The sequence below is a fragment of the Chiloscyllium plagiosum genome, unplaced genomic scaffold, assembly GCF_037043375.1.
Source record: "Chiloscyllium plagiosum isolate Xiang-an unplaced genomic scaffold, Cpla_swu_hap1 HiC_scaffold_34, whole genome shotgun sequence".
Classification (NCBI taxonomy): domain Eukaryota; kingdom Metazoa; phylum Chordata; class Chondrichthyes; order Orectolobiformes; family Hemiscylliidae; genus Chiloscyllium; species Chiloscyllium plagiosum.
In genome coordinates this window covers 25,490,900-25,515,514 of record NW_028270172.1, presented here as the reverse complement: position 1 = coordinate 25,515,514, position 24,615 = coordinate 25,490,900, and the positions used below count along the sequence as shown (strand labels likewise).

Here is a 24,615-nt window from a genome sequence, read left to right as displayed (position 1 = left end):
CAAAGTTAGATTGTTTCCCAACAGGTTAAATAAAGTATTTTGAAGGAATTTCTTTGTCCACCTGAGTGAAAATGTTGAATTCACTACCAGATAGTTAGGGTTGAAGCAGAATAATATTGATCCATTTAAAGAGGAGAATACCAGTACTCATGGGTGATGAGCAAGTTTGGCCCCAAAATGACCACAGATTAAATTCAATTATAGGGTCACTGACTTTTCTCTGGTCACCCCATCAGTAATAAATGTAGGAGACAAACAGACTGGAGGACCAGTCAGGAGTTTGGAAAGTCAGCAGTGGCAGTAAGTCACAAGCAGAGCCCTTGACCAGCTTTAGGGGCATCTTGCAAGGTGAGGGGTGGTGATGGAGAGGATCCTCAAGGGGGTTGGTGATAGGGAGAAAGAGCCTGCATGAGGTGTGAGGTGGTGGCAAAGGTTGGACGGGGTGAAACAACAATGGTGGAGGTGGGATGAGGTGGAGATGAGGTGCTGGAAGGGTTTTGGGCAGGGGGTTCAGGAAAGAGGCTGAACAAGGGATACAACAGTGATGGGGTACTGGAGGGAGCTTGAAAGAGATGTGGGGCAGGGAGAATGTACCTGAAAGGTAGCGGGGACAAAAAGGAGGCAAGAGGTTTGGGGTGGGGAGACAAAGAGGGATGCAAGTGTATAGGGAGAGAGAGAGGTCGGAAAGGAGAGAAAACAGTTTTAACCCCATCGACAAACAAATTCTCAGCTAAATAGGAGCTAGGATAACCTGATACCACTGTAACAATTAATTCTTTGAAAACGACTAACTAAGACTGCATATGTTCAACAACTACTAGATGAGGAAAAAAATGTAGTGGATACTATCACAATGAACACTGCAACAATTTTTAAATTTAAAATTGAGATTTAGGTCTGAGGCATTAAAATGCATAACAATTAAAAGGTGGTCCAGTTTTGTGTATATGCAAAGTAAGCACTACAGCTGTGACCTCAACCAGATTAAGGAAGGTGTGTTCAGGGTGACATTTGCATGTATAAAAGTGTGTGTCTTGAAAAAAAAACCTTTGGTTACAAAATTATGCATATTGTTTTGTGCAAAATGACATATTGCAGTATCTTGGAATGAATCTGCTCCTGTTGTGGTGGCAGTTATAACAAGTTGGTAATTATTGAGGATGTGGATGAATTCTAATACCGTTTTGAAGAGTGTCCAAATTAACCATATGTCAACACAAATACAGATGGAATTATTTACAAAGAGACTGTGTCACTTAAGAAATGAATTAGTGAGAAGGGAAAAGCAGTGCCTGAAAGCAACAAAGCAGCCATCAAGAAAATTGCAAATGGAGTGCTTGAAAAAAAAGTAATTTGACATTGGGTAAAATGCACAGGAAATGAAGTGAGAGAGTTATATGTATATGACATAAAACTGAAAGAAGTGTGGACGCTGTAAATCAGAAACAAAAATAGTAATTACTGGAAAAGCTGAGCAGGTCTGGCAAGATCCGTGAAGAGAAATCAGAGTTAATGTTTCAGGTTGAGTGACCCTTCCTCAGAAGGATATAATGGGAGGAGGCAATAAGAACAGGAGAAGACTTCTGTGCAGCGTACATACAGATCATTCTTCTATAACACACGTTTCGTTAATGCAAATTCGCTGTAATGCGATTGACGAATTGGGGACAGTTTCTAAAGCCTGAACTTTCAAAACATGTGCTGGCTGTAATGCGATTACATCACCAACACTTTACGCACTGTTTCTAAAGCGTGATTTTTCTATAACACGGGGTTGTACAAGAACTCAAACATCACATTATAGAGGAAATACCTGTACACAGACAAGTTGGAAGCAATGGCAGTTTTGCTATTATAAATTCTAAGTAATGCAATTACACTTAATACAATAACTTTAACTTGGATTACAAATATATCTTTGCTTTCAGACACAAGTCAAGTGTCCCTTTGCTACATTTCCTCTTGGACTGAGAAAAGATGAAAACAGTGGCTACTGCCCCATTGCAGGAATTCATTTTGCATCGATCAGCATGTGAAGAACAGCCCTGTGCCAGTCACTCCAAATTACATAGCCCACTTTTCCAGGATTCAAGGTCAAGCTTTTAAGTGTTCCCTAGAGTTCTGCTGTTATGCTGTGCCTTGGGGCGGTTAATTTATCGTCGAGTGTGAATGAAATTTGGCCTCCGTCCAAGCCCTCTGTGTATTTGTACAGGAGATAAGTTCCTGCATTTGTGTGGATCATGTAGTGCTGGGTACAGGCAACAGTCCAATTTGGCAGTGTCACTGCCCTGCTTTGATCTGTAAAGGAAATCACTTCTTAACCCCATCAGTGCCAAAATCACATGGGAGCCCACAAAATGCCAGAACACTGCTAAGTTGTCCATGAAGACTGGATTTGTCCCAAACCATCTGCTGTTTCAGCAGACTTCATTAATACTACATACCCCGAACTTATATTAGTTCCACATGGATGATTTCAGTCAACCAATCCCTTTTGTTCACTTAATTGAGGAACTCATTATTTTAGAGATGTCCATTAGAAATTAATGACTAGCCACAGATGTTACTGTGGCAACATCATTTCAACCACAGGCACTCAAGCCAATAAAACATATCTTAAGCACCATAAAGGGAAATGTACCGAACATAGGGGTACTTATTCAACAATCAGTAACCAAGTAAAGGGCACCTATATCTATTTTAAATTATCACTTTTCATTTCACCACTTAACAACAAACACTCAGTAAAGGTAAAGTTTGCATCCATATGTTGTGTGAATCGTTTGAGACCCTATGGCCAACAGTTATATTAATTAGAGAAGAGGTACGACAGATGCTGGAGATCTGAAATAAAAACCGAAAATGCTGGAGAAACTCAACACCTCTGGCAGCAACTGTGGAGAGAAATCAAGTTAATGGTTTGAGTTCAATACGATTGCTTTGGTATGAAGAAGTCACATTGGACTCTAAATGTAAACTCAGTTTCTCTTTCTCCACAGATGCAGCCAGTCCTGCTGAGTATCTCTAGCACTTACTATTTTTATTTCAGCGTCTATCACTCACTTTTTATGCGATCAGCCATGTCTGAATTTCCAGTTTGCCAAATGAAGCTTGTGGCTAATATACTTGATGACAAAGGACCACTTGAAAGTAGTTTAGCTGTCTGTAATCTTAATTACAAAGACATTGATTTGACTTGCAAAGTTATCTTATCAGTAATGACAAGACTGTTTAATCAAGTTGTAGAGCAGATTATTCAAACATATTCTTTCAATTTTGAAATGAGATTTACAAGGCTAGATTGATGGGATGATATCCAGATGAAGTGAAGTTAGATGATTTTAAAAACTGCCCAATGGGGCAGGAGGCAGGGAAAAATAGAGAGACAGTAGTGGGAAACCTCATAGTCCCACAACCCCGCACCGCCCATTTCTACCTTCTGCCCAAAATCCACAAACCTGACTGCCCCGGCCGACCCATTGTCTCAGCTGCTCCTGCCCCACCAAACTCATTTCTGCATACCTTGACACGGTCCTGTGTGCCTCCCTGACCAATTTAAGAGAGAAGAAGTCTCAACACCTCCTCAAAAATAAGGTCATGTAGAAATAAACTGAAGAGCAATCTGTGCCATTTTACTTGGGAGTAAATGTCATTTAATGTATCTGGAGTTTACATTTGAGTTCCAAGTTGGGGAAGGAAGGTAAGGAAGAGCATGAATGGGGGAAGGGTTCAATCAATAACTACCTGATAGCACGATGTGATCAGTAAAATATAGCTGGGCTTTATAGGTTCTTCCATTTACAACTGTCCCAGTTCATCATACTACAGGAGGTAACTTTAATTCTTATTGGTTTTATTCAGCTAGCAAAGAGAGCTTGTTCTTGACACAAAGCACAAAAGTAAGGTGGTTATGCTACTTCCAGATAAAGCATTGGTTAGGCAGGCCTCATCTGGAACGAAGGTGGTGAAGCTTTGAAGAAGGTGAAGTGGAGATGTCACAGAGTGGCAATAGGGGAGAAGGACTTCTGTGAAGAGATCACAGAAGCTATAGTGGAGAAAGTAGAGGGCAGATTTAATGGAGACATTCAAAATTATGAGGACCTTTAGATCGGAGAGGTGGAGAAACAGTGTTTCCATGACCTAATGGGATAATTATAAGTGGTAGCAGATTTGAGATGATTAGCAGACCAAATTATGGGGGACGGGAAGGAAAATATCTTTGTGCAGTGAGCTGCTATCATTTGGAATATGCTTTTCCAATCATGCTAAAGTAGTGACTGTTTTATTCCTTTACCTGGTCCAAATTTGGATGTGTAGTTCTCTATCCCGGCCAAGTCCAAGTAATGGTTTCTTCTCTCTGTGTTTTCATCTACACAGTAATGCTCACGAACACTTGAATGCTGCTGGTCACAGTTGTACCTTCTGCAAGAAAACAACCCATTTCAAAATTACTCTTGACTCATTCCAACATGTTAACAGCTCTTGAATTGAGCTCAAAAGGTTTGGAACTCACTGAGTTGAACTCGAGACCAGTCTCCTCAACGCAAGGTCAAATTCTTGACCTGGAGCAAGGTCTGGTTTAATTTCAAAGTCTCTTTCACTCTCCCCTTTATTTAATTGAACCTTAACCTTGCAGACTTCCAGCTTATCTACATCCCTTAAAGTCTGCCACAGTAAAGGCACACGTAACCTTGGTAATTTTAATTAACAATAAAGCCTCTTCAAAATACACACAGTAAATGGGTGATGAAAAAAAAACTTCTTATATTTAAAAAAGTGCAAGTCTAGAATCCAGGGTTATTAAAAGAAAACAGAATCATCAACTAGTTGCTCTCCACAAATAGCAGGAGAAGAAGTTGCTTGAGCAGGAAAAGTGGTTTCCAGGAACCCTTCTGCAAGTAGCTAGCAGAACATATTGATGTATATGGAGAGTCATTAACAGTTAAAATTTCAAATGCACAAACTAGCTAACTCAATTCATATTCTTTAAGAGTTAGAAACTAAAAGTAATCAATTAGTCTTTAGCAATTATACTCAACTGGAGTTGAATTCTGAAAGGTAGGCAAGTGACTAACCTGGCTCCATTTTTCATTTTGAGAAAATAATGGGATACTATAACACTTCCGGTTTAAAATGGGCCTGAGTATTAAGCACAGGGCTGTTTGTTGAAATTCAAGGCAGGTATGGCTCTGAAGGCTTTTTGTTGTTGTTGTTGAAGAGATTATGGCTAACATTTTCAAATGACCAGCATTGACACAGTGGGCCAAATGGCCTCCTGGTTCGAAGAATCAATGAAATAGTGGGCAGGGGAAGTACAGCTGACATATACTTGGTAAAAGCAAATTACTGCAGATGCTGGAATCTGAAACCAAAAAAGAGAAAATGCTGGAAAATCTCAGCAAGTCTTGCAGCATCTGTAAGGAGAGAAAAGAGCTGACGTTTCAAGTCTAACTGACCCTTTGTCAAAGCTAAAAAAAAGGGAGAAATAGGAGAATACCAGTATAAATACCTCCCTATTTCTCCCTTTTTTTTAGCTTTGACAAAGGGTCAGTTAGACTCGAAACGTCAGCTCTTTTCTCTCCTTACAGATGCTGCAAGACTTGCTGAGATTTTCCAGCATTTTCTCTTTTTTGTTGACGTATACTTGGATTTTGCAGGAAACCTTTACATTGTGGAAACTGTTACTATAGAAATGACAGGAAACAAGGTCTGATGTTGGCCAAGAAATAGATAAACTAAAATCAAAGAAAATCTATCAATGAGGTCAAAATTAAGATACAAATTCAACAGGTAGTGTTGAATAATGGGTAATGAATAAGGATACCGGACGGATAATTTATGAGTTAGCAGATTATGCTAAACTGGTTGAATTATGAAAAACTATATCCAAATTATTCTGAATCTGGTTGCAATCAAGCCAATATCTGATTCGTATGTCCCAGTGTTAACAACTGTAAAGTAATTAAGAATGAAAACAAGAAACCAAAAGAGAAAGGAAGTACTAAATGAAACAATGGTGCAGTGTGCTGAACCAAATACTCAGTTAAAGCACTCAAGAGGATTAATCTGTGAAGCCTTCAGCTATATTTTGCTATTGTAGGTCACCATGGAATACAGTTCAAAAGGCATCAGTTAGACCACAGCTGAAGGAAGTGTGCACAACTCTCATTAGTTCTCAATGATTGGTACAGAGGCTACTCAGCCCATCTTATTGGGAAAGAAGCCTCAGATCATTTCAGATATTGTAAATAAGTGCTTCCTGAAATTCCTGCACTTACTCTTCAATTATTTATATTTAATGCTTTGACTAATTTGTGCTGAAGCTGATCATGGATAGGATATTATGGCTTAAGAGGAATAATGGTGAGAAAGAGAGATATTCCAGGTATCCAGAAGAGAACAAAGAAAATTTGCAACTCATGGAAAAGATGGCACACAAGGAGTCAACAAATAAATTCTAACAATGATCAAATTCAGGGTGCACACAGTTAATAATGAGGAAATTAAAAATATGGAAAGGATTTTTTAACTTTCATTTTTGGGGTGCGATTTTGTGGCTACCTATTATTATTTTTAACCTGTGCAATAAGCTGTCTTTTGGGAATAGGAATAGACCATTTAGTCTGTTGAATCTCCTCCACAATTCAATAAGATCATGGTTGATCATCCAATTCAATGCTTTCTCCTCCTCCACCCCCACCCCCCCCCCCCCCACACAATATCTTCATGTCCACTGATGTTATTGGTATTTAGAAATCTATCAATTTCCACAAAATATACTCAATGACATAGCTTTCAATATAGAGAATTCCAAAAGTTCACAATCCTCAGTGAAAAATAATTCTCCTCATCTTGGTTCTAAGTGGCTTCCTTCTTAGTTGGAAACTGTGCCCCTGGTTCTAGTTTCCCTGAACAGGAGAAATAGCTTATCTACATCTACAGGTCTAACCCTTTAAGAATTTTGTAAGTTTCAATGAGATTTTGTCTCATCCTTTGAAATTCTAGAAAATCCAGATCCAGTTTTTCAGGTCTCTCTTTACAGGACAAGCCTGCTACCCTGGGAACAAGTCTAGTAAACCTTCATTGCATTGCCTCTATTGCAATAATATCTCTCCTAAGGCAAGTATACCAATACTATACACAGCATTTTAGGTGCGGTTTAACCAAGGTTCTAAAGTAGAATTTGCTACTCTTGTGCTCAAATCCCCTGGTCTTAAAGGTTTACATTCCATTAGCCTCTCTAGCTCATAGAATCCCTACAGTGTGGGAGCAGGCTACTTGACCAATCGAGTCCACACTGACCCTATGAAGAGCATCCCACCCTGACCTATCCCTGTAATCCTTCATGGCTAATCCATCTAACCTGCACATCTCTGGGCTGTGGGAGGAAACCCACACAGGCACAGGGAGAACATGCAAACTTCATACAATAGTCACCAGAGCATGGAATCGAACCCAGATCCCTGGCGTTGTGAGGCAGCAGTGCTAACCATTGAGCTACTGTGCCACCCCAAATAAGCATGTCACCCTTCAGTGACTTATTGACAAGGAAAAAATCAGTTTACACATTCACATTGTCTAACGTGTTATCATTTAAGAACTACTCTGCACATCTATTCCTCATATCAAAGTGGATATGCTCTCATTTTTCCACATTATTGGGTGTGTTCCCGTCTGCTCTCAAAAATTCTCTGAAACCACTTTGCAACTTTCTTGCAGTAATTATTTGTACGTAGCTTTGTGTAATTCACAAATTTGTAAATATACATTTGCTCTCAATTCCAAATCATTGACGTATATTGCGAACAGCTGGGGCCCAGAAAGCTAGTTCCTGCAACATACCACTAGTCTCAGCCTGTTTCTACTGTTTTCTGTACGTTAGCCAATTCTTAATCCATGCTATACATGACTCCTTTTCTCAAGTGTTTTAATTTTGATAATCAAATTTCTTTTGGGGACTTTATAAAACATTCTCCTGAATTCAACCACCAATTCCCCTTTATCAATTCTCAAAAACATGCCAAAAAGGTTTATCAAGACGATTTCCCATTCACAAATCCATAAGAACTATGTCCAATCAGATAATTATTATCCAAGAGTCCATTTATCACAACCTTTGCAATAGATTCAAGCATTGCCCTAACCTTGATTAAAGAATAACAGGTCTATACGTCCACATTTTCTCTCTCCCACCCTTTTTAAATAGTTGGATGGCATTTGTTATCTTTCAATTTGCATGAATATTCTGGAATTTATAGTATTTTGGAAGATGGTCATCACTGTGCCACTATCATGAATAGCTACTTCTTTCAACAACTCTGGGATGTAAAATATCAAATCCCAAATTCTAATCATCCTTCATGCCCATTAATCTCTCTAACATAACCTTACCAAGACTAATTTCCTTCAATCCTTCTTTATCCCTAATCTCTTGGATGTCCAATTCTGGGAGACTTCTATCTTGTTCAGTGAAGACAGAAACAAAAGTAATCATTTAGCTTCTTTTCCACTTCTCTATTACCCATTACAGATTCTTTTAAGTCTGCCTCTAATGGACCTACATTTGTCTGAGCCAAATGGTTTATTTTTATGCATGTATAAAAGGTTTTATAGCCTTTTAAAAGATTTTCTTAAAAAAAAATTAATGGTTTACATTCATATTTTATTCTCCTTTTCAGTTTCTTGGTTCTCCTGTTTGTATTGCAAAATTCCTATAATTTTCAGGTTTCATACTATTTTTGGCAATTTAATATGACTTTTAATCTTAGGCAATCTTTAACTTCTTTGTTAGCCACAACTGTCAGAAATTTTGGCAGTTTTGGGCCTTGAAGTAAACTATGCAATATTTCTTTAAAGACTTGCTTATATACAATCATACCTTTTAAAGTATTTCCCCAAACACTCCAGCCACTTCTAAACTTCATAATTTCTTTTGTTCAAATTTAACACAGACTTCAAATTTAACGACTTGACCTTCAAATATAAAATTTTATGATGTTGTGATCATTCATCCCTTTTACCACAAGATTATTAATCAGCCTTTTTCAGACATATAATGCTTGATCTGAAATAGACTGTTACCTTGTTGGATTCTCAATATTTTTATACTAGAAAACCATCCTTAACACACTTTTAAAATGCATTCTGCACAGCATTAACACTCATTAGGTTTACTCTGAATATTTTCAGATTGAAGTCATCCATGATTACTGTATTACCCATGCACATGCTTCTCTATTCCTCTGAGTACAGTCCATATACTATGGAAGCTCATCAAATAGAAATGTGTCATTGAGCAAGGAATCAAGGAATGCGAGAAGTAAAGTGGGATTAATCCATTAAAAGAGAATATGTTTATTCCAAAAATGTTTCAAGGATCATTCTGCAGGGTTCCGAACTTAACCTGGAGAGTGATTAAATAAGATGGTCTGCAGGACCAATTATTTATAAATTGTTTATAAATTGCACGTAGCATACTTAAGAGGGAAATCAGGAGGGCAAAACGGAGACGTGAGACAGCTTTGGCAAATAGAATTAAGGAGAATCCAAAGGGTGTTTACAAATATATTAAGGACAAAAGGGTAACCAGGGAGAGAATAGGGCCCCTCAAAGATCAGCAAGGCGGCCTTTGTGTGGAGCCACAGAAAATGGGGGAGATACTAAATGAATATTTTGCATCAGTATTTACTATGGAAAAAGAAATGGAAGATATAGAATGTAGGGAAATAGATGGTGACATCTTGCAAAATGTCCAGATTACAGAGGAGACGCAGAGGGTGGTACGTGTATGGAATGAGCTGCCAGAGGATGTGGTGGAGGCTGGTACAATTGCAACATTTAAGAGGCATTTGGATGGGTATATGAATAGGAAGGGTTTGGAGGGATATGGGCCGGGTGCTGGCAGGTGGGACTAGATTGGGTTGGGATATCTGGACAGCATGGACGGGTTGGACTGAAGGGTCTGTTTCCATGATGTAAATCTCTGTGACTCTATGTTTGTGTGCAGTGAGCATTTCCATTGGGAGGTGAACTTTGCAAACTCACAACTCTTGATTTTGCCACATTTTACTGAGAAACCAGACACAAGCTCAAGTGCTCAGTATTCCAAGGACTACAATAACTTTATTTGTCTTTCTAATTATCTCAGTGATATGGAAATCAGGCTAGAAATCTGTTGTTCAAAGTAGATTAGTACCTGAGATGAGCAGACAGCCTTTTGTCCATGCTCTTCATTTCCTCCACATGTTCTCCTTCGTTCCTGCCCCGGCTGCTTTCTCGATCTGCAGAAAGGTGAACAGAAAAGTCTCTCCATAAACATGTTTGGTTCAGCCAATCCTCACCACCTCATAGGGATTTCAAGCTGCTCAAAAAGCACAGAGTAAAACTTTCAACAGCAATAAGGGACGGACTGAGTGAATTTAATTCACACAGAATGTAAAACTCCTTTCGCTAACTGAACTGACAGTTTAAATTCAGTCCTTTTAGTCATAAGTTGTTGCAAAACCCTCAGATAGGCTGTGAGAGGGGGCTGGTTAATTAGCATAGACACATTAAAGGGGAATGAGATAAGTTTCAGTAGGGCCAGGTGAAGTAGGATGGGAAGAGGCTTGTGATGAGCATAAATATGTGCCTACCAACTGGATCAACCTGCCTGTTGCATCTTTCTTGTGACTTAAAAGTCAGTGAAGATAGAATAGTGCTGATGAGGAACAGTGAAATGTCAGCGAATCCAGCAGTTATATGGCTTATGCCTGTTGCTATAGTGATTCAGGTCATGGCAATTATTCCACAAGAGATTTTTTTTTAAATCAGGGAGAGTGATGAAGTATTGCAGAAGCTTTTGGTCAACTGCAATTAACATAATGAAAGAATGTGCATTTATACCCATGATCTCAGGCACCCAAAGCACTTTACAACCAATTAAATACTCCTGCAGTACCAACCATATAAACTAGCTTTAAATTCTGTTTGAGGTATAAATAGCCCAGACACTGGGAGCAACACCCGCGCTCTTTCTCAAAGTAGTGTCAGTTAATCCGAGCGGTCAGACAGGTGCTTGGTTCAGTGATTCACTCAAAATATGGCCTTTCTGTTTAGATCTCCCTTGGGTCTGCAGCTGGAGTCCTAGACTTGTTTCTATGCTCAGGCCCCTGGAGACAGAATTGAACCCATAATTCTCTAACTTAGAGCTGAGACTGCTGCTTATTGAGCTGAAGCAGGCACTGTGATCACAATGGTGCATCAAATTGGAGGAATACATGTTCTTTAAAACCAAAACAATCCTTGCAGCACCATAGTGAGACTGGGCATTTTAGTTTGTTTTCTAGGACCGAAGGAAGATTTGCCACACACATACACAATACTAGTCATGTCCACCTGCTGGAGGATGAAAAATAATTTAAATGGAAAGGAAACTATTCTATGATCAACTTGCAGTAGATGAGAACCAATTTACCTTGACCATTGGTGAGGCCATCTTTCTTCCTATGCGAAGGTTCAGGGGTCACTGTCAACTTTACCCTCAGCGTCTTGCTGGTGGCAGATGATTGGTTCACAGAAGCATCTACAACTTCATATATGGTGTGCATCAAGCTGGACATATCCTACACATTTCATTTTTCAAAAGACAAGTTTAATATGTTTAATTCAATGAAAAGTCATTTGTTGCACAGAAGCTTTTCCTACATTTCGACACATGGAATATTCAAACATGATTCCATGTTCTAAATGATATCCTGTACTTCAAGGAAAATTAAAAACCAGTAGTTAAAATTTTAATTTTTGCAATAGCAAAAGCAAAGTTAAAATTAATACCCAGGGTTCCATATAGCAACAGTAGGCAAACTAGCCACTTGAGCCTGTTACCCAAGAAAAGGAGTTATCCTTTATCATTTATCCTGTTGTATTTTATTAAACTATGGCTGATCTGTATCTCCAACTCTATAGCCCTGATTACTCTTCCGTAACAACTTTCTATCCATCTACCTCACTTTTGGAAGTATCAACGATCATGCATCCACAGCCTTAGTGAGTTTTGAGAAGATTTGAAGCTCAGATTGATGTTTTGGATGTAGGCTTGCTCACTGAGCTGAAAGGCTTATTTCCAGACATTTCATTACCTTACTAGGTAACATCTTCAGTGGACTTTATGCAAAGCAATGCTGAAACTTGCTGCTTTCTATTTATATGTTTGGGTTTCTTTGGGTTGGTGATGTTATTTCCTGAGGTGAAGTCACTTCCTGTTCTTTTCTCAGGGGGTGGTAGATGGGGTCTAACTCGATGTGTTTGTTGTTAGAGTTCTGGTTGGAATGCCATGCTTCTAGGAATTCTCATGCGTGTCTTTGTTTGGCTTGTCCTAGGATGGACGTAGTGTCCCAGTTGAAGTGGTGTCCCTCCTCATCCATATGTGAAGATACTAGTGAAAGACAGTCATGTCTTTTTGTGGCTAGTTGGTATTCATGTATCCTGGTGGCTAGTTTTCTGCCTGTTTGTCCAATGTAGTGTTTGTTACAGTCCTTGCATGGTATTTTGTAAATGACGTTAGTTTTGTTCATTGTCTGTATAGGGTCTTTCAAGTTCATTAGCTGCTGTTTTAAAGTGTTGGTGAGTTTGTGGGCTAGTAGTCTGGCAGTCATTTCAGAGATGTATTTGATGTAGGGGAGAGTGGCTAGGGTTTCTGGCCGTGTTTTGTCTGCTTGTTTGGCTTTGTTGCTGAGAAATCGGCGGACTGTGTTCACTGGGTACCCATTCTTTTTGAACACACGGTATAGACGATTTTCCTCTGCTCTGCGTAGTTCCTCTGTGCTGTGGTGTGTGTTGGCTCATTGAAATAATGTTCTGATGCAGCTTTGTTTGTGGGTGTTGGGGTGATTGCTTCTGTAGTTCAATATTTGGTCTGTATGTGTTGTTTTTCTGTAGACGCTGGTTTGAAGTTCCCCATTGGCTGTTTGCTCTACTGTGACATCTAGGAATGGCAGTTTGTTGTTATTTTCCTCGTCTTTAGTGAATTTTATGCCAGTAAGGGTATTATTGATGGTCTTGAAGGTTTCCTCTAACTTGTTTCGTTTAGTGATGACAAAGGAGTCATCCACATGGCGGACGCAGAGTTTGGGTTGGATGGTTGGCAGAGTCTCTGATTTACTGCCTCTGCTAAGAACCCTGATATCGAAGATCCCATGGGTGTTCCATTGGTTTGTCTGTAAGTTTTGTTGTTGAAGGTCAAGTGGGTGGTAAGGCATTGTTAGAATAAGGCATAGTCAAACACATCGAGTTAGACCCCATCAACCACCCCCCGAGAAAAGGAACAGGAAGTGAATTCACCACAGGAAATAATATCACCAAAGGAAATGACATCACCAACCTAAAGAAACCCAAACAGATAAATAGAAAGCAGGAAGTTTCAGCACTGCTTTGCTTAAAGTCCACTGAAGATGTTACCTAGTAAGGTAATGAAACGTCTGGAAATGAACCTTTCAGCTCAACGAGCAAACCTACATCCAAAATCCACAGCCTTTTGAGAGAGTTCCAAATTTACACTATGTGAAGAGATGCTTCCTGATGTCACTCCTGAATGGCTTAGCTCTAACTTCAGGGTCATTCTCACATTTTCTGAACTCCCCCACTTGAGAAAATAGCATCATTACCTACAGCAGAAAGTCCTTTAGCCTGAAACATTTAACTTGGTGGAATACAAGCAGTGTCAGTGTAAGGTGTCCCTTTAATTTCACTTTTTTTAGTTCGGGTAACATTTTGGTGATGGACTCTATAAAGCCAGTCCTTCCTGAAGTTCAGTGGCCGGAACTAAATGCAGGACTCTAGAGGTAATCAACTGGTGGTCTATACAATTGAAATGTTACTCCCAGCAGACATTTCAATAACCTGATAAAATGATTTTCACGTACTTGACCACTAGGTTTGTGGCTTCAGTTCTTGGACTAATAAATCTGTGCTCATCACCATTTAGAAAAGACTTATGATCAATCTAGCTTGGGGCTAAAGTGAATGATCTCTCACTTGATGAGGAACCCTGCTCACTAATCAACAAAGTTAACTGGTAACAGCTCCAAATTCACATGCTTGTCATGCACTCATATACCTGGATGAATGGCTGTGCTCCCCTTGCTGTGAAACACAGACAATCTTCTCAAAATACAAATATCTCTGAATTGGATTGTGTTTTTGTTGGATCTGACACCACTATGCATAGAATTAGAGAGTTTAAGTATTGTCACTGGGCAATTTCCTAAGTTGTGCTGTACCCAAGGCTTCTCTCACAGAGTCATACAGCACAGCAGAGGCCCTTTGGTCCATCGGTTCCATGCTGAATTATCCACACTAATTCCACTTTCCAATACTTGGCCCACAATCTTGAATGTTATGGCATTTCAAGACCTCATCAACACACCTTTTAAAGGTTGAGCATTTACCTAAATTACTGTCCTCCCGGGCAATGCATTTTAGATTCCCACCACCTTCTGGGTGAAAATGGTTTTAATCAAATCCTCTCTAAATATCCAGCCCTTCACCTTTAAATTATCCCCCTCGTTATTGACCCTTCAACTAAGGTGTACAGCTACTGCCTATCTTGTCTATGCCCCGCAATCTTACACACCTCAGATCGATCAGATTGAACTCTTTCGTAATCGCCAAAGTTAAGCCATGTGAATGCCAAAAGTCCAAACCAAAAATAGAAAATGCTGAAAATACTCAAGTCAGGTCATTTCTGTAGCAGGATAAACCAGGAGGTGACATTCCAGGTCTATGAGTTTTCATAAGTATTGGGTGCTATTTGCAAATAAAAATGAGGAGGGTTGAAAAATGAGCAAAAAGGAGAATATCAGTGATGGTGTAGTTTAAATGCTAAAGGATCATTAAATTAAGGGAAAGAGAAGTAATGACACAAATAACAAAACATCATGATGAATGTCAGCTAAAAGCAAAGAAAAACAAGACAGTAAAAGTAAAACCTACCAAGAGAATGAGGTAAAATGGAGACAGAAGTTTCCAGCTCTTAACTAGCATCCCTTTAAACGCATCATTGCTCTTTGCCTCAACCATTCCATGTAGTAGCAAGCTTCTTCATATAATCATAGTGAGTGAAGAAGGTTGTTCTGAATTCCTTTGAGTCTCCTCTCGTAACTCACCCGTCCTAATCCATGCTAGGTGCCTGCTTCATGTACTCAGAAATTCCGGGTGGGGAACACTGAGTAACAGTTGCTGCTAACGGTTTATATGATGTTACACTGTCATGTTGAAAATGTTCGCTTTCTTTCAACCTCCACCATACCAAGACTACAAAAACACAATCCTTCTTCATAAAATTGATTCCAATAAGAGATAGGTATTGCAGCAAAGCAAATAGGTAACCAGGTTGAAACCAGCAGACAACCATAATTTGTCGCATCACAATGGTCCAAAAGGGGAAGATTTCAGGCTCAATCGTCCTGTTCCATTAGAAGACAATGCAGGAAGATCCATGACATGATCACTTGATTCCTAGCTGACTGAGTTTAGTGCTGCAGATAAATGATTTATAGGTGTGTATGCTTCATGACAAGTAAGTGTCAGAAGATTTGCAGTGTTGGTTAGACTGCCACAGTGCTGAGCAGAATCAAGTGAATTGGCAACATTAGAGTCATAGAGTCATAGAGATGTATCGCATGGAAACAGACCCTTCGGTCCAACCTGTCCACACCGACCAGATATCCCAACCCAATCTAGTCCCACCCGGCCCATATCCATCCAAACCCTTCCTATTCATATACCCATCCAAATATCTCTTAAATGTTGCAACTGGACCAGCCTCCACCACATCCTCTGGCAGCTCATTCCATACACGTACCACCCTCTGCGTGAAAAAGTTGCCCCTTAGGTCTCTTTTATATCTTTCTCTTCTCACCCTAAACCTATGCCCTCTAGTTCTGGATTCCCCGATCCCAGAGAAAAGACTTTGCCTATTTATCCTTTCCATGCCCCTCATAATTGTGTAAACCTCTATAAGGTCACCGCTCAGCCTCCGACGCTCCAGGGAAAACAGCCCCAGCCTATTCAGCCTCTCCCTGTAGCTCAGATCCTCCAACCCTAGCAACATCCTTGTAATTTTTTTCTGAACCCTTTCAAGTTTCACAACATCTTTTTGATAGGAAGGAGACCAGAATTGCACACAATACTCCAACAGTGGCCTAACCAATGTCCTGTACAGCCGGAACATGACCTCCCAACTCCTATACTCAATACTCTAACCAATAAAGGAAAGCATACCAAACGCCTTCTTCACAATCCTATCTACCTTCGACTCCACTTTCAAGGAGCTATGAACCTGCACTTCAAGGTCTCCTTGTTCAGCAACACCCCCGAGGACCTTACCATTAAGTGTATAAGTCCTGCTAAGATTTCCTTTCCCAAAATGCAGCACCTCGCATTTGTCTGAATTAAACTCCATCTGCCACTTCTCAGCCCATAGGCCCATCTGGTCAAGATCCTGTTGTAATCTGAGGTAACCCTCTTTGCTGTCCACTACACCTCCAATTTTGGTGTCATCTGCAAACTTACTAACTGTACCTCTTATGCTCACATCCAAATCATTTATGTAAATGATAAAAAGTAGAGGACCCAACACCGATCCTTGTGGCACTCCACTGGTCACAGGCCTCCAGTCTGAAAAACAACCCTCCATCACCACCACCCTCTGTCTTCTACCTTTGAGTCAGTTCTGTATCCAAATGGCTAGTTCTCCCTTTATTCCATGAGATCTAACCTTGCTAATCAGTCTCCCATGGGGAACCTTGTCGAATGCCTTACTGAAGTCCATATAGATCACATCTACTGCTCTGCCCTCATCAATCTTCTTTGTAAGGTCTTCAAAAAAACTCAATCAAGTTTGTGAGACATGGTTTCCAACGCACAAAGCCATGTTGACTATCCCGAATCAGTCCTTGCCTTTTCAAATACATGTACATCCTGTCCCTCAGGATTCCCTCCAACAACTTGCCCACCACTGAGGTCAGGCTCACGGTCTATAGTTCCCTGGTTTGTCTTTACTGCCCTTCTTAAACAGTTGCATCACGTTTGCCAACCTCCAGTCTTCCGGCACCTCACCTGTGACTATCGATAATACAAATATCTCAACAAGAGGCCCAGCAATCACTTCTCTAGCTTCCCACAGAGTTCTCTGGTACACCTGATCAGGTCCTGGGGATTTATCCACCTTTAACCGTTTTAAGACATCCAGCACTCCCTCCTCTGTGATCTGGACATTTTGCAAGATGTCACCATCTATTTCCCTATCTTCCATATCCTTTTCCCCAGTAAATACTGATGCAAAATATTCATTTAGTATCTCCCCCATTTTCTTTGGCTCCACACAAAGGCCGCCTTGCTGATCTTTGAGGGGCCCTATTCTCTCCCAAGTTACCCTTTTGTCCTTAATATATTGGTAAAAACCCTTTGGATTCTCCTTAATTCTATTTGCCAAAGATATCTCATGTCCCCGTTTTGCCCTCCTGATTTCCCTCTTAAGTATACTCCTACTTCCTTTATACTCTTCTAAGGATTCATTCGATCTATCCTGACATATGCTTCCTTCTTTTTCTTATAACCCTTAATTTCTTTCATCATCCAACATTCCCTACACCTACCGGCCTTCCCTTTCACCCTGACAGGAATATACTTTCTCTGGATTCTTGTTATCTCATTTCTGAAGGCTTCTCATTTTCCAGCTGTCCCTTTACCTGCGAACATTTGCCTCCAATCAACTTTCGAAAGTTCTTGCCTAATACCGTCAAAATTGGCCTTCCTCCAATTTAAAACTTCAACTTTTAGATCTGGTCTATCCTTTTCCATCACGATTTTAAAACGAATAGAATTATGATCGCTGGCCCTAAACTGCTTCCCCACTGACACCTCAGTCACTTGCCCTTCCCTAGTAGGTACATCCACATACTGAATCAGAAAATTGTCTTGTATGCACTTAAAAAATTCCTCTTCATCTAAACCCATAACACTATGGCAGTCCCAGTCGATGTTTGGAAAGTTAAAATCCCCTACCATAAATACCCTATTATTCTTACAGATAGCTGAGATCTCCTTACAAGTTTGTTTCTCAATTTCCCTCTGACTATTAGGGGGTCTATAATACAATCCCAATAAGGTGATCATCCCTTTCTTATTTCTCAGTTCCACCCAAATAACTTCCCTGGATGTATTAATTGTTCTATGCTTTAATGCCCCATTAAGCAATAATTAAATCATTGCTAATCAACTTCAAGTTACAACATTACTCTTCCCTCTACTGCCAATGACAGTACTGACAGTACTTGCAGTTATTCCACAATCCATCTGGCAATACAAATGCTATCATAACTTGTAGAAGAATTCTCCACCTAAGAAATGCCATATAAACTTTCACATACAAACAGATAACATGGATACCCTAGGATGATTCTTTTATTTAAAAAAAAGTCAATTGTATCGAAGTTCAGTACAAAAGTCAGATGTCGGAGAAAAACATAATCAGCAAAAATACAAAGTAATAGATGAAAGGACTTCTACAGAAATTAAGGATCAATCCAATGTTGAAGACGAAGAATTCTCTAGAATCACAACGCAATAAAAAAAATCTCACTTGATTACTTACAAATAATATTGCTTCTTGTAAAAATGTTCTCTCATACCCAACATTTCAGAGGGTCTAAAACTAAAACGAAGATGGAACCTTGCAGACCTTTCCTACATCGATTATGTAGTCAAACCATTTGAGAGTGAGGCAGGTCTTACACTTCAAAGTGATTCTGCACATTTCAGTTTGTTTCAGGTCTCACATAGCTAAAGCTTGACTGCAGCTTCTTACTCCACAGTCCCAGGGTCAATCCCCATCAATCATGCACATTTCACATTCATACACTCATCAACGGATTGTGGCTTCTTGAATTGTTCTACTAAAGCAACACCAGAAATTACTGGATAATTCTCTATTGTAAAAATTGCGAGCTTCTTTAGGGTTCATCATGTACTCTCTATCATCTCTCCCAATTATAAGACATCTAAAGTTTTATTAATGTTATTTATATTGGTAGTTTGTGGAAATTAATACACCATGACTTCCCAAGAAGCAGAAACAAATGTAAATGTAAAAGTACCTCCTTAGTAACCTTGCCACAGTTGTCAAAATCATAAAGAGTGAAGGTCCATTCCTGATGGTTATCTTCTTCAACAGATACGTCACACTCTAGCTCCTGAAAAGAAAGTGCATTTCTCTATTCTAAATTTCCTCTACTTGTGGGATTTTTATTAACAGGTTGAAACAAGTCATAACTCTAGGTGCATCGGAAGAATAAAATGTGGTATGGTAGTAATGCAAAACCTAGGCTCAAGCCACTGCCAAATTCTACTGTTTCTGGGAAATGGTGTCCCCTTATAAAAGTGTAGCTTAGATTAGATTCCTTACAGTGTGGAAACAGGCCCTTTGGCCCAACCAATCCACACTGACCCTCCGAAGAGTAACCCACCCAGACCCAATTGAGGGATGAGTTACTAGTTTATTTAAGGAATAACTGGCAACTTATTTGCCTTTATTTTGTAGCTCTTTGAATTCCATTAGATTAAATTTCTTTCACCTTATATTCAATTACTGCTTTGGAAAAGTATAACAGAACTTCTAAAATTGAAGAAATCTATTTTCTATAGGTATTGATAGCTTATTCACCTGAATAATCATCCCAATGTGTGAGTTTGATATTAGAAACTCTGGCTAATCTAGTTAACCACTCATTTATACATCCCCACTTTTCCCCACAGTGAGGATCACCATGAAACTATTTGACAGGGAGGCCTAGCAAATTCTATCCTTCTCCAACCAATGAATTCAAAGGCCAATTCCACCCTTCCGAATATCATTTTATGGGCACACAGATGGAAAAACCGTATCACAGACCTTCCAAATCAGTAAGCTTCAGCTCGAGACCAGAGTTACCCACTGACTAATATGGAAGAGATTGAGCGCAACACTGTGCAATAGAAACTGCTGACCAGTTATGGGCACAAACGCACAAAGCACTTTACACACAATCGAAGTAAATCCATTTCACACATTTATTCTTGCATATCATCCACCACCAAAGAATGAAAGCATCCATACCAATCAAAAAACCCTCTTATTTTCCTGATACTGTTGCCAAACAATGCACATATCAGTATCGAAATTCCATGTACAGAAATGGGATGTATTACTCATTTCTATTCTCTAAATCGATGGTAAATGCTCCACACTTGATTTTCAGTTGGTCACATGTGGTTAACAAATTAGATAGCACTTTTATACTAGTTAAATTAAAGTTGTAATATACTGGGAAAAAAGTTTATTTGCTCTGGAACTTTACAGTGAGGGATTGATACAGCTTATGTACAAGGTCCAATTCAATTGTAAGCCTAAGGAGCAAGGTTTGAGGAAATCATTAAATTAGTGTCTTCATGGACATGTATTCCACTGCAACATCAACTGTGCAACCGATTTTATCATGGGAATCATATAAATGTCATAATTAGAATCAAACAAGTCATGAGATTATGAGCTTGTACACAGCTAAAGTAATCTACTTCTTATGCATGTGACTATTGTACAAGAAAAGGGTTACATTGACTCAGCTTGCATTTCCCTGGGTACAGAAGATTAAGAGATGATGTATAGAGAGGGAAACAGTAGGAAAGAGAGAGAGAGGTGAAGGACAGTGGGAGAGAGACTAGGTCTGATGGAGGTATTTGGAAATGAGGGAATAAACTAAACGTTATGCCTAGGCTTTCAGGGTTAACATCAAGAAGCATTTCACAGAAGGGATAATGGAATCTGGAACTCTTTCCTTCAAGAATTGTTGACGCTGGGTCAACTGAAAAGGCAAGAGTATTAGTGGATCTGAAGCAAAGGTGAGTAAATGAAGTTACATACAGGTTAGTCGTGATCCAAATGAATAGAGAATTGAATGGCCAATTCCTGACCTCTCACTTCTCATGTGCTTCCAGCAGGGACCCATTTCATAGACCAGACATAAGACTCCAGCATTACCCTAATTCTTCAAACATATTCTGTTTTGAGCCCAACCATCTAATAGGTGTATAGAATAACTGCCAAAGTCTATAACAATATATTAATTTAGTAAAGGCAAAACACAAACATCTGTTTGGACATTTTGTTTTTAAAGAGCTAAAGTTAACCATGCCTCATCAATAGAACTCTTCTCAACGCAATTTCTTCAATAATTCACTATCTTCAGACTGAAAAACTCACATCAAAGGTCAGTCGTTTCTTGCCTGTCCCTCTACTGCCTTCTTTACCAGGACATTTTTCTCCATCATCTTGGCTGAAGGTGGACGTGAATCCATCACATGGCTCTGCTTTCTCTGGTGGGAGCACCACTGGTGAAAAATTAGGGAAGAAGCAAAAACAGACAAATCAGATAATGAATATCTATTTACGACTAAGGATGATGCAAGGTCAGTATACTAATTCTCAGTATTGCACTTGATTAGTTCACAAAATGCTATTTACAGTCCAAAGATGAGCAGGGTAGGTGAATTGGCCGTGCTAAGTGTTCAGGGATGTGTAGGCTAGGTGCATTAGTTCGGGGAAATGTAGAATAGTTGGGGAATGGGTCTCGGTGGGATACTCTTTGGAGGGTTGATGCTGTTTCCATACTGTAGGGATTCTATAATTCACAAGTTCAGAACACGCTTACAGCCAATAAAGTAATTGTGTTTTGAATGCAGTCACTCTTTAATGACATCACAACTAATTTTCACACAGCGAGATCCCACAAACACAAAGTGGTCTTGGGTAATTTGACCATTTTACAGATGGACTGTTGCTGATTTTAAAAAAAAAGTATTAGCCAGCAGCTTCCTTAATCTTCTTTGAAAAGTGCCACATCCTTCTGAAAGGGCAGATGAAGTGTTGGCTTAACATCTCATTCAAAAGCTGCAATGCTGCCCAGGCTGAAATGCCAACAGTGGTTCATTGAAGTGTCTGCTTAGATTATGACCCGGTAGTGGGATTTGAACATGCAACCATCCAATTTAGAGGTGAGAATATAACCAATGGAACCATGGCATTGCACTGACATCATAATTCCACTTTATACATGATACTTCATCTATGTAAACGTTACAAATAGGATTGCCCACCCCCCTTTCCTGATCAAACAGGTAGATTTTAAGGAGGTGAGTGGAGATTTAAAAAGGGAATTCCAGAGCTTCAAACTTAGTCTGCCAGGACTACTGTGTTGAAGGAAACTGGGGATGTGCAACAGGCCAAAATTGCAAGAGTCTGAGTGGTAGAGCAATGGAAGGGTATTAAAGCTGTAGGAAGTTACAGGAATAGGGAGGAGTTGAAAAAATTTTTAAAGCTCAGGCATCATCTGACATTGAGCCAGTTTTGGTGAACAGGACTTGGTACAAGTTAGAATGAATGCTAGCAGAATTCTAAATAAGCTGAATTTAAGGTGGGTAGAAGATCAGAGGCTGGCCATCAGCACATTGGAACTGCCCCAAAAACATTAACTAGTCTTAAAAACATGTAATCATTCAATAAACTTTATTTATTTCCATAATGATTTCCTCACAAGCAAATAAACTGTAGTTTCTCCCTGCAGAATTCACAAATTTCCAAAGAAATGGAATACTGACTCCATGCAAACGGCAGATATGGTTAATTAAAGATAGTGCATGTCACAGAATTAAGTTTTACTGCGCTGAATGATGTTTTCCTGTTCCAGTACTTTCTTAAATTCTTGCAATTCCAATGTGAAGTCACATGGTATGTGCATTAATTTGGTCAAAGGTGACTTTATTTCCTGAATGTGTCATTCATCTTAATGACTCTGGACACCAGTATACTGACAGCTCAACGAAACAAGTAACAAAAGAGACAAGTAAAACTCGTCCCTGATTTTGAGCAGATAGTTCACTTCCTCATCTACTGAAAGGAAAGGTTTGCATTTGTAGAGAACATCCTGTATTCTCCCAATATCCCAAGTGTTTTATAGCAGTAACTTTTTTATTATCATTGTACCATTAATGCAGTAAGACATCCTGAAATCCAGCAGACAAAACCTGACAGCAAGTCAAAGAGGGACTCATTGAGACAGTTGACAGGCAATGAGGAACATGTGAAGCTTTGTCATTGTATTAATACAAGAAATTTAGTGGCCAATTTAGACACACAGCAAAATCCCACAAACAGTAATGAGATAAATGACCACACCATCTGTATTAGCAACATCAGTTGACGGGTACATATTGGCAAGGGCTTCCATGTGCTGGAAAGGAATGCAACATTCAACAAGACTTTTTAAGTGATACTCCAGATGGGATTTGGATTAAGCCAGGTGGTAGAAAAGGCCAAATGCACAGGAAACTGTTTTCCAGGGAAAAATTCCAAACAAGAAATTTTCAAAGAAATTTCATTGCATGAGAAACATTCTGGGAATTCCTGGAGCTGGCGCAGAATCACAAAAGTTGGAATGCAAGTGCAGCACATGATTAGGAAGGCAAATGAAATGTTAGGGTTTATTGCAAGTGAACAGAAACACAGGGAAGTTTTGCTGCAACTATGTAGAGCCTTGGTGAGACCACGTCTGGATTACTGTGTACAGTTATGGCCTCCTTATCTGAATAAAGATAAAAATTACATTCAAAGCTTCTCAGAAAAGGTTCATACAACTGATTCCTGGGATGAAGAGTTACGTTAGGAGAAAAAGCTGAACAAATTGGGCCCAGACCTGTGGGAATTAAGAAAAATGAAAGGTGACCTTAGTGAAACTCAAGGTTCTAAGTGGATTTGATAGAGTGGGTTGCAAAAGGTAACTACAACAAAGGGAGACTGTTTAAGAATAAGACGTCGCCACTTTAAGATGGAGAAGAGGTGTTTTAATTTCCAAATTCTTATCTCCTGAAAACAATGGAGACTGGAACATTAAATTTATCCAAGGCAGCGTTAGATAGATTTTTGATAGACACAGGAGCCAAAGGTATTGGCGGGCTGAAAGGAAAGTGCAGTTGAGATCACAACCAGATCACCAATTATCTTACAGAATAACAGAGTGGGCTTGAAGGCTGATTGGGCTTAGAAACAGAAGTAAGCCAATGTTCTTATTTTTCTTCCATGGAGCTACTTCAATTGAAACATTAATAATTTTAAAAAGTATGACAAGCTGCTGTTGCTTCCAACAAATGTGTATCTAGTGCTGAATAGTTAAAAACTCTTACTTGAATCTCGATGTAAGATTTGTATCCATATGTGGTGCAAACTTGCTCCCAGCAGAGTGTTTTACTCAATGTGGTAGTGTTTATGTTACCTTCCAAATTTTTAAAAATGTGAAAGTATCCAACAGACATCTATTACAATGATTTATTATGTATAAACATTGCATTCCTCGGGCAGAAACGTCTAGGTTAATATTAAGGTATTAATTTAAAACAGAGGCGCATACTTCCTGTTGGGTGTCATGCTTTAAGTGATCCAAGGTAAGATAGATTCTGAGACATTCACACCCTCAGGTCACATCCTAAGATGCAATGATGACATCATAAGCATGACTCTTGAAAAGTCCTTTGACTTAACGATCATGA

At 39.4% G+C, this 24,615-nt stretch overlaps 1 protein-coding gene across 2 annotated transcripts in view; it reads right to left on the bottom strand.

Annotated features, from left to right (window-relative positions):
- nkd2b (NKD inhibitor of WNT signaling pathway 2b) overlaps window positions 1–24,615 on the bottom strand; it is a 126,801-nt gene that overhangs the window by 2,540 nt on the left and 99,646 nt on the right. The window contains exons 5-9 of one of the 2 annotated variants that reach the window (XM_043719325.2): window positions 21,278–21,405; window positions 19,137–19,232; window positions 11,456–11,603; window positions 10,196–10,280; window positions 4,295–4,422 (exon numbers count right to left, since the gene is read on the bottom strand). In XM_043719325.2, the coding sequence (XP_043575260.1) occupies window positions 4,295–4,422; window positions 10,196–10,280; window positions 11,456–11,603; window positions 19,137–19,232; window positions 21,278–21,405 (585 nt within the window). The remainder of the gene's footprint in view (window positions 1–4,294; window positions 4,423–10,195; window positions 10,281–11,455; window positions 11,604–19,136; window positions 19,233–21,277; window positions 21,406–24,615) is intronic. The other variant, XM_043719326.2, reaches the window with a different exon arrangement.